This window comes from Chelonoidis abingdonii, chromosome 9, assembly GCF_003597395.2.
Source record: "Chelonoidis abingdonii isolate Lonesome George chromosome 9, CheloAbing_2.0, whole genome shotgun sequence".
Classification (NCBI taxonomy): Eukaryota; Metazoa; Chordata; order Testudines; family Testudinidae; genus Chelonoidis; species Chelonoidis abingdonii.
This window is the reverse complement of record NC_133777.1, coordinates 78,091,439-78,105,703: the sequence shown is the minus strand read 5'-3', so window position 1 is coordinate 78,105,703 and position 14,265 is coordinate 78,091,439. Positions and strand designations below refer to the sequence as shown.

The window sequence follows — 14,265 nt, the reverse complement described above, 5'->3', positions numbered from 1 at the left end:
CGTGTTGCCTTCCCAGACCAATGGGGGTGGCAGGAAGCTGCGACCAGCACATCCCTTGGCCTGCACCGCTTCTCGTAGCCCCATTGGCCAGTGGGATCCACGATCGGCTGAACCAGCCGATGCGGCCGGTAAACAAACTGGCCCAGCCCGCCAGGGTGCTTGCTCTGGCGAGCTGCATGCCAGTGGTTGCCAACCCCTGCTGTAATCGTAATTCTTTTGTCATGAAATGTAAGCTCGGAAATATTCAGGGTGGATTTTTTAATATGAATTTTGACAGTTAATATTGATTATTTTCAGTTGCTTTAATTTTTTTTTTTAAACTAACTTGAACTGGGATTTTTTTTTTTTTTTTAAACAACTTGCTCAAAGGAGAGTAATGGTGTTATGGGCCCAAGTCTCATTGAAGTGGGAGTTTGGGATCTCACTCCATTATTTTCTTCTGAAAAATCCTATTCTTACATTTTTATTCCAGCAGGACATTTTCTTTACCCTCCCTCCTCCCCAAAAACCCCAAACAGAAAATCCCACTTGTGGGCTGGGCATTTATAACCACACACCCACAATGTATGTGCATAACTTTTGCGCCCACTTACCCTGGATTGAAAAGGCAGGGGGAACAATGGCAAGGCTGTTGCTTTTGAAAGAACCCTTTGGTGTCTCTTAGCAGCTTTCATAGATTTCCTTGGCTCCTCATCTGTAAGGCAGTGCTCCTGAGAGAAGCTAGCACTCTTTGGTCAAGCAGGAGCTGAAGAGGAAAATTCCCAAAGATGAGGAGGTGACAGTGGAGATGCTCTGAACCTTCTTTAAATGTATGCAAACCTTATTTTAATTTTTTAAAAAAATTGTAAATTGGGCTGGAAATCTCATGAGAGAGAGCATTCTTGATATTACTTAGATTGTAAGCTCCTGGGGGGCAGTGGCCATCTCTTTGTTTGTACAGTATCTAGGACAGTGGTTCTCAAACTTTAACAACCTGTGAACCCCTTTCACCATAATATTAAGTCTCGCGAACTCCCTCCTAAAAATGAATATTTCCAGGGATTTTCTCCTTTACTTGACTATAAATTATAAAAGCAGTGATCTTGGAAATACTAAATTTGTTTTTGTGACATGCTTATTACACACTATTATTAATTATTATTTATCATTACACTATTTTCATTGCATTATGAAAACGGCAACACTCTTCCAAGATCTCACTTTCGTAGCTTGTATCACTTTGAATAAGCCTGTTCTAAGACAAGGCTCCTGTGTTTCATCAAGAAGTATCAGATGTGAAACAGCATGAAGGTATCTAAGAAGCCAACTCAAAGAGTTCCTCTTACACAAGCATTCAGGTCTTGAGCAGTTCAGGTAAACAACACATGTTACAACAGAGCTTAAACTTGTTCTTCATAAGAATTTTAAAAACAATGCTAGCTGCCTATTTAATTTTAAAAACAGCAAAAAATATCCACCTGCCTTTGCATTTCTTATAAGGAGTCTTGAAGTTTAAATCTCCTCAGTGTGATAGATTCGCTTGCTTTGATCTGCTTAGCTCTTGGAAGTCCAGGGGCTCCGAGCTGCTGATCCCATGCGCCCGGGGTCCCTAGGGATAGCTCTGTCCACCATTAGGGAATTTTTTTCCCAAGAACCCCCTGTAACATTTCTTGAACCCCCAGGGGTTCACAAAGCCCCATTTGGGAACCACTGATCTAGGACAATCAGGTCTTAGTCTGACTGGGGTTTCTGGGTCTCACTGCAGTACAGACAGTGATGGTAATAATCTGCTTTCTATCCTGGTCAAACCCGGGAGGTACAGTGAGATGTTGTTGAGGTGGGAAAACAGGTCAGTTGAACACTTTTGAACCTGGTGAAAGGCTGGTGTTTGTTTCAAGTCTTGGATGAAAATTCAGGCTGAGTCATATTTTATTTGAGTCAGTTTGTCTACCGCTAATCTGAATATTTTGTTTACTCTCCTCCTCCAACTTCTTTCTTTTGTTTTATTTCTGACTCTTTCCTTTTTCTTACTCTGTGTCTGTGGAGCAAGAAAAATATATAAACAGAATGAAGGAATGAAATAGATTAAAAGGGGGAGAATTTGAAAGAGAGCAGTTTTTATTGTGATTCCGACCAGTGGTTCTCAACCAGGAGTCCAGGACCCTCTGGGGGGCCGTGAGCAGGTTTCAGGGGGTCCCTCAAGCAGGGCCAGTGTTAGACTCATTGGGGCCCAGGGCAGAAAGCGGAAGCCCCAGGCAGTTGCCCTGCTTGCTACCCTCTAACGCTGTCCCTGGCTTTTATATGCAGAAACCAGTTGTTGTGGCACAGGTGATCTGTGAAGTTTCCATAGCATGTGGGAAGGTCTCAGTAAGAAAAAGATTGAGAACCCCTGATTCTGACATGACTTGTTTTCTAGGACTCAGTCCTGTATAACCATGTACAATGTCCCCTGGTTTCTCCTCCCTTCTCCTAGTTTTAGATTCTGCTGCAGGATGGCACGCCGACTTCTTTTGAGTGCAGTACTGTGTGAACGTGAGTGGCCCAATTTTAGTCTAGGCTACTGACATAGAAACATTTGGTTTCCTACTTCCTAATGTGGCAGTTCTCTCTTGCATGTTTGCTCTTACGAAGCCCAGGTTTGACTTTGGATGTAGTGAGTGGAACTATCAAAATAACTCTCGTCATCTTGAAAATAAGTCAGTGCTGTTACATGTTGTCATCGTGTATAATACGCAGCAGTTAAAGGACTTTGACTTTCCTGATAGCTGGGAATGTTTCAGAACTTTGGTTCGTGGACCCCTGCTTTTCTCTAATCTGTTCTTGAGGCACAGCATACCCTTGACCTGTGTTTTTGTTTTCTTTTTAGGACAGATTTCTGCGTACACAAAGACGAACCCTGTGACACAGTGGGTAAGTCAGCACAATTAGGAGGAGTATGGTTTAAACGCCAGCTATGTATTGAGATTATCAGCTCTCTGGACGATTTCTTTGACTCTTGGGTTTGTTCTCGTGTTTCTGTTATTGTTATGAATGTGGCCATCATGCAAACGTGGATCAGTCTGCCTGGACTTAACAGCTGACAGATAATGCACACCAGATGTCCTATATCTGCCCTTAATTGCGTACATCCATGGTTCTCAAACTAGGGCCGGCACTTGTTCAGGGAAAGCCCCTGGCAGTCCGGTCTGGGCCGGTTTGTTTACCTGCTGTGTCCACACGTTCGGCCAATTGCAGCTCCCAGTGGCCACTGATTGCCGCTCCAGGCCAATGGGGGCTACGGGAAGCGGTGGCCGTTACATCCCTGGAGGCCACTGGGAGCTGCGATCGGCTGAACCTGCAGGCGTGGCAGGTAAACAAACTGGCCTGGCCCACCAGAGGCTTTCCCTGAACAAATGGCAGCCCTAGTTTGAGAACCACTGGCCTACATAACATTCAGATCTAAATGGTAGTTCAATACCGGATGCCAGACTTTGGCAAAGTGGGTATTTTTTTCTTCCCCTTTTCGCTGTCTAATCTCGATCTATTTATGGGACCCCTGCCATCACAGAAGTATTTCATTGCCTCCCAAGTATCAAAAAATAGAAACATCAGTAACGATGTGTCTCTTCCTTCTCTCCCAGCCTGTAGAGGAACTGTATGAGAGAGTGTGTGCGAGAGAGAGAGGAAAAGAAGGACCTTACTAAAGCCAAATTAGAGATCTTCTTCTTTCCCACTTCTGACTTCCTATCTACATTGAAGTGTATCCCAGCCCTGATTTTCCAGTGGCACATGCCACTACACCCCACACCTTACCTACTCTGTTTTGCATAGGTGGACTGCATGTCCAGCCCTCCAGTTTTTCTTTTATCACCACGCTACCTGCTTTTGGAGGCATACCTCAATATACTATCCGTGATTATCATATGATTGTTTACAGATTTGTGTCAAAGTCAAACTGCCTTTGCGTCAGTTTCTTCATTCCAAGTGAATTCTGGCTTTGTGATCTGCTCCAGCAGGTCTCTGTTCAGTCCCTGGAAGTTGGGGAGAACACTTCGTGCTAATAGAGATAAATAGCTGGGGAAGGTTGGCTTGGGGGAAGATAACAACTGTAAACATCCTTCAGTAGGAGGCCTGAGACTGTTGTGAAAATTACGTCTCAGTACACAGATTCTTTCCTACGTGTGGTGTGGAGAATAATCATAGGAGATGAGAGATGTAAACATAATTGAAAAATATATACATTCTTCATTCAAATGTTAACAAGATCTGTGCTGTATCTCCAGACTTTCCGGTGGGAATTCTTTACAATGTGCTTATTCTCTCCAAGCCCAATGGAAAACATCCTTCCACTAAGGAAGTGTTTTATGCTGTGTACCTGAGTCCGGATGTGGACCCGGCACAGTACATGGTGATCTCTACGCAAAAATAAAGCTGATGGAAGACACATGCTGCTGCTTAACAAATGCTTACTGTGTTCAAATCTCTTCCCTTGTTTAAAGACTGCATTAATGAGGATCCGTGTTCAGGAATTATCTTTCCACATACAGTCTGGCTGAGGAAATATGATGATGACTGTCTCTTTTCTGTTCTTGCAATAGCTGTATAGTTTCTCTTTGGCCCATAGGGATTCTTGTAGAGGTAGTGGAAGATAGGGTAGTAAATACCACATTTGTTTCCTAGTCTTTCCAGTGCAGCATTTCCCAACCTGGTAGAAATCGAGTACTCATTCAAGAAAATGAAACCAGTCCTGATCCCTCCACGTAACCATCTTAATGTATTTGTCTTTCGTGCCTCACTGGCTAGTTCTTCTTTCCTCCCGCAGCAGGGGATGTGTCCTACACTTTGGGAAATGGTTGTGCACATCTTTGTAATACGATGCTTTCTCTCCTCTGTTACATGCCATGGTGAACCTTGAAATCATTAAAAAATGACAGAGTCCTGTGGCATCTTATAGACTAGCAGATGTATTGGAGCCTAAGCTTTTGTCGGTGAATACCCACTTCGTCAGATGCATGACGAAGCGCATCTGATGAAGTGGGTATTCACCCACGAAAGCTTATGCTCCAATATGTCTGTTAGTCGATAAGGTGCCACAGGACTCTGTCACTTTTTACAGATCCAGACTAACATGGCTACCCCTCTGATAATTGAATTCATTAACAATTTAAAATGCCAACACTGGGATCCAAGTGAACGCCTAGTGAAATGAATAAGACAGTTCGGATCTCTTGGAGCTGCTGCTTCAGGCTGTCTGCAAACTCAAGAGGGTGCCTCAGCACTGGATTTTGTAGGTTTTTTTTTTTTTTAAATGATGAGATCTAGGAACCTTTTTGTTTTATTTTTTAAATGAAAGCTAAAATGTTGGAAAACAACTGAAATATCTGTCTGCCCATCAGCCTGGCATCCATATATGCCCCCTACTTTGGGAAATGCCTCTCAAGTGGTTGGGTGTGGAGCTGGAAGGGTGAGAGTCACTTCTCTGGCCATCTATTCATCATCTGCCTTGATTAGGATTATCTCATTGAGTTATAACACAGTGGTGCAGTATGCATTTTGAGACTGCTACGGTTTGAGGAAGTAGCATTTCTAAGGCAGAACGGGTTTGATAGGTCTGAGTAAATTTGTCATCCTTGTACTGAAAGGGATACATCCGAAACAATATGATGAAGTTTCTTGATGGCTTGGCTACACCAAAGATTTTTGTTTACCTAGAGATCACTGTCTACCTTTTCTATGGATAAATTTGACCCAATAGTGATTTTTTTCCCCCTTGTCAGTTTATATAAGCTCCCTTTCCCTCTCTTCACCAAAGATTTGTCTTCATTTGTGAAGTTCACCCTGATTGTAATCCATGCATATCAGGGAAGTTACACCGGCAATTAGGTTGTCCTTGTGTTGCTTGTGTGTGGTGGGTCAGGAGGAAGAATAAACTATAGTAATGGTCTTGTACTTCAATACAAGGCTCATCATTTCAAATAGCAGCATCTATGCGCAATTCCTACGTGGTGATAGTGGAGATTCTGCAATTTCCCCTACTATTCAGACTAGGAAGTAGTGGTTATGTCTCAGGCACTAGTACGCAAGAATTGTTGACTTTTTTAATAGCCACCATCATGTGCATTGAAAGTATATTAAAAGAAGTAATTATATTTAGCTCATCTTTATATGGATATATTTGGATCTGTCGACATTGAATCTGGCTTTGCTTTCTAATACTTATCTGATCAGTTACTGTTATGTTTAAATGATAGTGTTCATGGCCTTCCCTGAAGCAGGAATCGCTGTGTGATGTTCTCTGGTCTGTATTATACTGGAGGTCAGTCCAAGTGATCATAATGGTCCCATTTGGCCTGTGAATCTATGAAAGCAGCACGGTCACTGAGCAGACATCTGCTGCAGTATTGCCAGTAGAGCAAAGAAAAAGGAAAAAGCCGTTCAGTGCAAAATGATATCCACCTGACAACCCTGAATTCATGCAGATCCCTTCGCCTTGCTTTCTTCGTGGTACGTTCTCATTCTCTTCGGGCTTGTCTGCATGCTCTATGGGGGTGTGATTTCTAAATTGCACTCAGTCTTGTGCATTAATTGGTCCGTGTATACCTTGCTGGTGTGCTCTAAAGGTTCCTAGTGCACTTTAACATAGTATTGTTTCAAACAGGAAGCTGCCACGGCCTGGGCGGCCTCCCTTGTGGGCAGAGCAGGACCTTGCCTGGCAGTTGCGGCAGCAGTCCAGCTCAATGGCAAGCGTAGATCCAGGAGCCCGGTACTGATCCAAGGGTGAAACGAGTGAGGATTGAGGATCCATGCCGAAGGTCAGAGTCTGAGTCGGAATTGGGGCAGGGAGGCAAGGACTCAACAGAAGCAGGTGGGAGTCAAGGCTGGAGCAGGATTCGGAAGTGAGAGCAGGACAAACGCAGCTGTGGGTGTGGTATGCACTGAGCAGCCACAATGCTTCTGCTGCTGCAAGGCTCAAGTAGCAGACTGCTGGTTCCCCTGCCCAGTTACGAAGCACAAGTATTTGGAGAAGGCTTGTTGGGCCTAGCTGAGCTTGATGGGTTGCCTAGCGATGAAGCACACTAGACTGGCCTGAAGTGCACTAGGCAAGCTTTAGTGCACGCCAGCAGCTTTTACATGGACCAATTAACGTGCAACCTGTTGGTGTGCATTAGAAATCCCTCGCCCCCATAGGGCATATTATCCCACTGTGTATCACCGCTCGCTTTTGTAACTTGACTTTAAATTTAAAGAACCGGGTCTCAGCAGAAGCATGCGTCATTTTTGCTTCTCCTCCCTTCCCCCCACCTCCAGTATTTTCAAAAGATTTGACTTGATTGTTAAATTGCAGGATTAAGAAAAAAAATGGTAATTAGATGCTTTTCAGAGGCCCTTTGATCTTCCGCAGGGTTGGATTAACCCATCACCGGCCTCTAGCTTCTAATTTGAATAACAATACATTTCAGTGATGTTCCCTCCATTACATGCCACTGCACTAAATTCCCATCCCAACCAGTTCACGTCCTTGGAAAAGGAGGTGGTTTCTTTATCCAGTGTCGTCCTCTCTCCCTTGCTCTACTGGGAATGGCAAAGTGAGTCTCACCTGTCTGAGAATTATCTCTGCCCCACTTATCCACTGGGGCGGATTTGCGTGCTAACTAAAAGAACTTCACTCGCTTGAGGGAGTGGCATTGCAGCCTGGCACACGGGATCACAATGCCGCTTAAGTTTGGCTCGGCTGCCCAAATGTGAGTGGTGTTGTGACCCCATGCACCGGGTTGCTCCACCACTCATTTGAGTGAAGTTCTTTCAGTTGGCTTGAATCTGCTTCAGCAAAAACAACCCCCCACCAAATGAAAAAAGCACAACACCAGTGCACCATTTTCAGCCTCCCTCATGAATTTGGACTCAAGGCCTGTGCCTAGTTTGCTTATGCATTAATCTGGCCCTGCTCTTCTGTCATTGAAAGAAGTTTTTACATAAGTACACAGTAGTGATTATCTTGGAATAGATCAATGATCCATCTAGCCTAATGTACATCTTGCCATCTTGTGTATGATATTGGCCAGTATTTCATAATGCACGACCATGTTATGTATAAGGGAAGAGACTTCTTTCTGCTGTCAAATGGCAATCAGTTAATGCCCTGAAGCATGAGGATTGATGCTACTGATGCAGAAAGAGCAGGTGTCCAGCCTCTGGAGTCCCAAATTTCTCTTTCCTGCTCTGATCTAGACTTGCTTTGTGACCTTTGGCAAGGTCACTTAACCTCTGAAAGCCTCAGTTTAGCTCTGTTAAATGGGGATTTTAATACACACCCCACAGGAGATCATGTGGCGTAATCAATTAACATCTAAAATGCTATAATATCCCTGGCTATAAGGGACAGTACAAGCCCAAAGTCTAATGTTGCCCACGTATGTAAAGAGTGCATCCTGTTACATAAAGTACTGTGCATGCTACAATAACTAGGCACAGCAGTGTTGATAGCAATGGCTTTTGAGTAGTAATTCCTTAATTTCTGTACTTTTGTGGCTGCTGTGGAAGTAGAATTGCTGTTTGTGGGAGGATTGGGCCCATACAGTTGTTTGATGGTAGTCTGTGCAATTGAAATAAGTTACTAGAGAGCCTCATTGGAGTTCGAGGCGCTCCAAATGCTATCCCTACCAAAAAAAACCTGCCTGGAACTTCTGCCTCCCATGCAGACACAGAGAAAGAGAAAGCAGCAGCAGGAGGTTTGTATTTGTATTCTGGCAGAGGCTCGTCGCTCATGCCAATTGCTCAGGGGACGGAGTTCAAGTTTTCTTGGCCCAGCTGCCACGATACTGTTGAAGGTTGCATAATGGCTGAAACAAGCTCAAAAGTGGTGAAAATGTGGAGGCTTTGTGGGATGATACTCTGAGCTGAATCCCTTTTATTTTGGAAATAGCCTGTTGCAGCTCACTGCCCATAGTTGGGCCTAAGAACAGATGGCTTTTAAAAGGAAGAGGAAAAAAATAATAAACCCACGTGCGAGACAATTCCATTAATAGTGTTTCAAGAGCCGTGGCCAGTAGGACTTCCAGCCTCCTCTGGGATTGAAGCAGAGGAGGTTTGTGTTATACAACACAGCTTTCCCTGTTGACACAAACTACTTCAGCAGTTTGCAGGCTGCTGCCTTTCTGTCTCATCTCTTGTGATGTGACTTTAACCAGGTCTACTGTTTCCTGCAAAAAAAAATCTCTGTTCCAGCTGAGCTGCCTTCAAGCCAGCCAAATGGAGAGTTCAACGTCTAGCTATTAATATCAGACTAGTGCTTGGAGCCCTGTGCGTTGTCAGAATCCAACCTCTTTGTGACATAAGCAGGTTGAGAATGCCCCTTTCGTTGGATATTTCCATCGCTCAATGCCAAATAAGCAGTTTTCTTGTTAGTTCGGAATGTGCCTGAATATTTCAGACTTAAAGCTTTGCCTTGACTCCCCGCTGTGTGTGTTACCCCGGATCCAAGCCGAAGCTTCCATTGACTCAGTTAATAAAAAGTGAGGGCAGAGGAAGGAGCATGAAATGGAAAATAAGAGTCTTGCTTAAATCTTCTTAATTATCCTGATTGAAAATGTCTTTACCTCCATCTTGGTCATGTGTGTCTCCCAGCCTCTCTGTGGTTGGGTTCTGGAGAGGGGAGTGTTGTATGTGCTCTGTCTTAACACCTATCTTTCTGCATCTCTTGTTGACAGTGAGGCAGTGTGGCCTGATGGATCGGGCACTGGAGTGGGACTCTGGAGTCTGAGGTTTCATGACTGGCCTGGCGAGGGACCACTTCCCTTCTTCATGCCTCCGTTTCCCTATCTGTAAAATGGGGATAATAATCCTCAGCTCCTTTGTAAAGCGCTTAAGGAACAGTATGAAAAATGCTATGTCTGTACTAGATGGTAATGTTCTGTGGAGGCTTCATGTTCCCTCTCCTGATAGCACCACTGCTTAGGAGAAGTTTTCTGTTCCCACATCCCTCTGCTTGCTGATGTGTGTAGTCTCCTTGGGGTCCCCACTAGCAAACTTTTCAGGACTCTGCCTGGGTGATGCAAAGATGCTGATGTATGTCTTTAACTAGGCATAGTCCTTACATTAAACCTCACATAGTTGGTACTTGCGTTTCTTGCATCGTCCTTGGCCTTTTGCTAGTTCAGCCAGGTTCTGCAGCTTCTCTCCTACCCGCAGCAAATGATGGTTCTGAGCTTGCTGCTGTCTCTTTTGCATTTTGTATTTCAGGGGCTTCCTTTCTACCTGGTACTGATTCTGACTCTCTCATCAGGTATAATTAATCCCCTAGGAGTGGGAAAGACCATATTTGGTATAGCATGAGTGGAAAAGAAAAGGCATCCTCTCATTAAAAGATCTTTTTGATAATAGTTCAAATTGAGAATTTCTGCACATTCCAGGTGGGGTGGTGGTAATTTGATGGCAGAATAAACAGAAATATCTGCACCTGAAAACAATCTGCTAGAGGATTGATGCATGTCTTTAGATGTTGGCTTGTTGCCATCTAAATCAAACACATTATCTAGTATGCCCAAAATAAAAGGTCTCCTGAAAGGGACTATGTCAGGTTGCTTTAGGGCTTGTAAAAAACACAGGGCCTGATTCTCCTCTGCCTTGTCTCTTTTTTAGTTGTTTGTAACTGTGTAAAGCACTATGTGTAGGGGTCAGTGGAAACCCCAGGGACAAGGCAATGGAGAATCACTCTGGTTTTACTGAACTGATGTGAGCAGCTGTGCAATTCAGTTCAAACTTTCCCTTTTGATTTAAGTACGCCCTCTGCAGTGTTTGCAACCTAAACAGTATAGAATGGTACTAGTGTTCAATGTTCTCCCACTACCATCTCCAGCGCTGTTTGTTTGTTTATTTATTTATTTATTTATTGTATGCCACATCTTATGTGGGAAGACCTTCCAATCCTGCTCATCAGGCATCAATCTTTCCCCTTCCAAATCCCTCCTACAATCTTACTACTTGCTTGACAAGTGAGTCTGATACAAGATTACAGACATTTTAACGAAAACATTGAGATGTGCATAGACCCCGACCAAGTACCACGTAATCTTCCTGCTGTGACCTTTGTCCTTCCTCACCTTGTTCTCTTGCTCACTCCATTTCGTGTTACACTTATTGTAGCTTCATGTTTATGATTTCAGTGGGACTTCTTACATGTTGTAAAGCTAAACCATATGTGCAGCTGTTTACAGGATCATGTCTTAAGTCACTAGCTATTTGGGCCAGGGACTTCAGGTGAAATCCTCACTTCCTTGTAGTCAGGCTGTGTTGCCGTTGACTTTATTTGGGTCAGAATTTTAGCTCTTCTATTTTTGTATGTTCTGTGATGCACTCAGCATGCTTTTGGTTGCTGTAAAATTAAGTGGCCAAGGTTTTGATAAAGTGTCTAATGATTTTAGATGCCTCTATTTTTGGGTGCCTGAGATACGTTCAAAGGGCTTGATTTCCAGAGAATGCTCAGTACTTTCTCTAGATCAGCCAGTCCCCTTCAAGGTGTCTCAGTTTGGGCACCCAAAACCACTGATTTGCTTTTGAAAATCTTGTTCAATAATAGTAATAGTTCATAAAGGCCAGAAAATGAAACTAACTAGAAAAAAAAAAGTGAAACTGACCCAGTCTGTTTTCACTAAGACAAGGGAAATGCAAAAAGTAAACAAAAAGAACCTGGGTGCTGGTATATTGCTATAGGTCTCTTTCCAGACTGTAAAAATAGAAAAGAAGTCAGGTATGCCAGATTAAATAAACTGCATATTTACTGTCAAATACCTCAGCCCTTTTCACTGATTTATGTGTAAATGTAACTTGTAGAGTGCTGACTTTATTTTGTAGGGACCATGTTTTCTCTTTACTGCTGTGGAAATTGGAATGTTTGAATTTTATTTATTTTTTAATTTATCTTGCAGCTTAGTAGTCTTGTTTAGTTTTGTCTTCAATGGTGTATGTGTCTGTATCACACCTACCTTCATTTTTCTGTCTGGCTCTTCTGGATGTATTCTGTGGATTCATTTGGATCAGCGCTCAAGTCCTTAATAAAGAAGAGCTGGAATGCAGTTCCAATGCTTCCAGAGTGCCAGAACGGCATGCCGGTTCCCAAAGAAGTGCTGGAACGGTGGTCCAAAGCATTGCAGCATGACTCAATCCCTGATTTGGATAAATAGACACTTGCTGTTACTGCAAGTAACAGAGTGCAGCCGCTTTTGCTTGATAGCATCGTTCTGAAGCACTGCAGTAGATTTCTGTGTAAACCCGGTCAGGCAAACAGTTGGATGTGTAAAGTGAAGTATATACGCTTGTCTCCCAGGGTTCTTTTTCTTTCCTGGAACAGGCAGTTTGTGTACTTTGGATTCACCTGAGGTACTGTTAGAATTCGTGAATTTTAGTTTTGGCTCCCAGCTAGTTCCCTGAATGGATTAATATTTTGATGAGAGCTGACTTCTAGAACATTGCCTAAGCACCATGACTTCACTGACAGCTGCATTCCATTTCATCACAATTTAAAGAAACCTGCTGTTTATCTCTGAAAACTGTCTGTTGCATATGCAGTCAGACAAACTGAAGGCAGGGCCTAATTGATGTCCAGCTAGCACATCATGCCAAACAAATGTCAGGAAGAGCTCTGGAATCACTCCCGGCTACTGTATGTGTGAAGCTGAAAAGTCTTTGAGGCAGTTGTGAACAGAATAACTTCAGTACGTAAGGTCTGAAGGCAGAGCATTCCAGGGAATGGATTATAACTACGGGCTTTTATCTTTGTTTTGGTGTTTGTCTCCAAAGTCAATTTCCATGTACACAGAGATTGATCACTGGTCACAGAGACTGGTTTTTTAAATGCTGCCTGCTATGGATGGAATTCATCAACACCTTGCTCTACCCTCGTTCATTTCCTTCCTTAAGGTTTGCCCCTTCTGGGATGCTCATAAGAAGTGAATTAATAATTTAAAAACTAAAAGGCTAAGCCTTCCTCTGGCTTTCCTAGTGTGTCCAGTCTGCACTGTTCCTCTTTTGTATTGTAAGCCTTTGAAAATCGGGATGTATTCATTTTGTACAGTTCCACGCATGCTTCATAAATGATCCATCATTTGTCAGCAGTATAAAAGACCATAGAGGCCCCAGATGAGATCCTGGCCCCTTTGTGCTATGCGCTGTACGGACAGAATAAAAGAGAGTTTCCTGCCATCAAGAGCTTACCATTGATATAGACAAGACAGAAAAAGGGCAGAAGAGAAAAATGAGCCAAGTAGAGGTGAAGTGATTTGCCCAAGGGGATGCCGCAGGTCAGTGGCAGAGCTAGGAAAAGAACTCTGATATCCTGACTTCCATTAGAGACCTGCCTTCCCAGTAGAAATAACATCTGTTCTTTTAAAAAATCTAAATATTGTTTCACTTTATGCTGATTTGGAATAGAAAAGCTCTATTGAGTGGCATGAATTGCTTATCAGTAATGTCCTCTCAGTCTCTGCATAATGCAGCTCAAATCTTGCAGAACAGGTTCTTCAGTTGAACACGTTAATGAGTCAGTTCCCCAGAAAGTCACAGTCTTATGTCTTCCCACCCCTCCGTCTTTATGTGCATCTTTATTTGCACGTTTCACCCTGGTCAATCAGCCATAGGCTGAAGGCATCGTTTTCGGCTTAAGAAGGACGATGAGTTTATATTTGAAAATCATCTGAGGTTTTTTCTCTCATGTCAGACATATATGGTTCTTATCTAGTCAACTGCTTTTCGATGTCTTTATCCTTTGCTAGCTTGAAAACATTTCAGTATCTTCTATTGTTTTATATTCCCTGTAGCTTTTAAAAAAAAAAATCCAAACCAAGCTGTGTAAAAACATTTGTATGTGGCAGTGTAATAAGGTATGGACATTTATGGAAATAAGGCATGATTGCATTCATGTGAACACTTGCTCCACTGGATAATCAAATAGAAACATTCCAAGTTGCACACATGTTATGTAATAGTGACAGAAGAAAATGAAGTACAGTTGCAAATTGCACTTGTACATTTGTTTTGTCCTGTAGCTGCCAAGGTAAATGTGTTTTTTGAGATTAAGGTTAAAATAAAGGAGAGATGAGACTTCATCAGTGATACACCAGGAAAAATTGGTTAGCATGGCCAAAAAATAAAATAAAATTATACATCCAGTATAGGTTGGTGTGGAAAACTGACCAGGAAAATGAGCCCAGAACTGGAGTAAACTGATTTTTTTATTTTTTAACATGTGGTGTAATACATGTGGTATGATCACATTTGAAAGGCTTATATCTTAGTGTTTGGGCAGAGCATTTC

At 42.9% G+C, this 14,265-nt stretch overlaps 1 protein-coding gene across 1 annotated transcript in view; it reads left to right on the top strand.

Moving 5' to 3' along the window:
* ADAMTS17 (ADAM metallopeptidase with thrombospondin type 1 motif 17) overlaps positions 1 to 14,265 on the top strand; it is a 281,647-nt gene that overhangs the window by 59,524 nt on the left and 207,858 nt on the right. Inside the window, exon 6 of the mRNA XM_075069708.1 lies at positions 2,846 to 2,889. Coding sequence (XP_074925809.1) covers positions 2,846 to 2,889 — 44 coding nt within the window. The remainder of the gene's footprint in view (positions 1 to 2,845; positions 2,890 to 14,265) is intronic.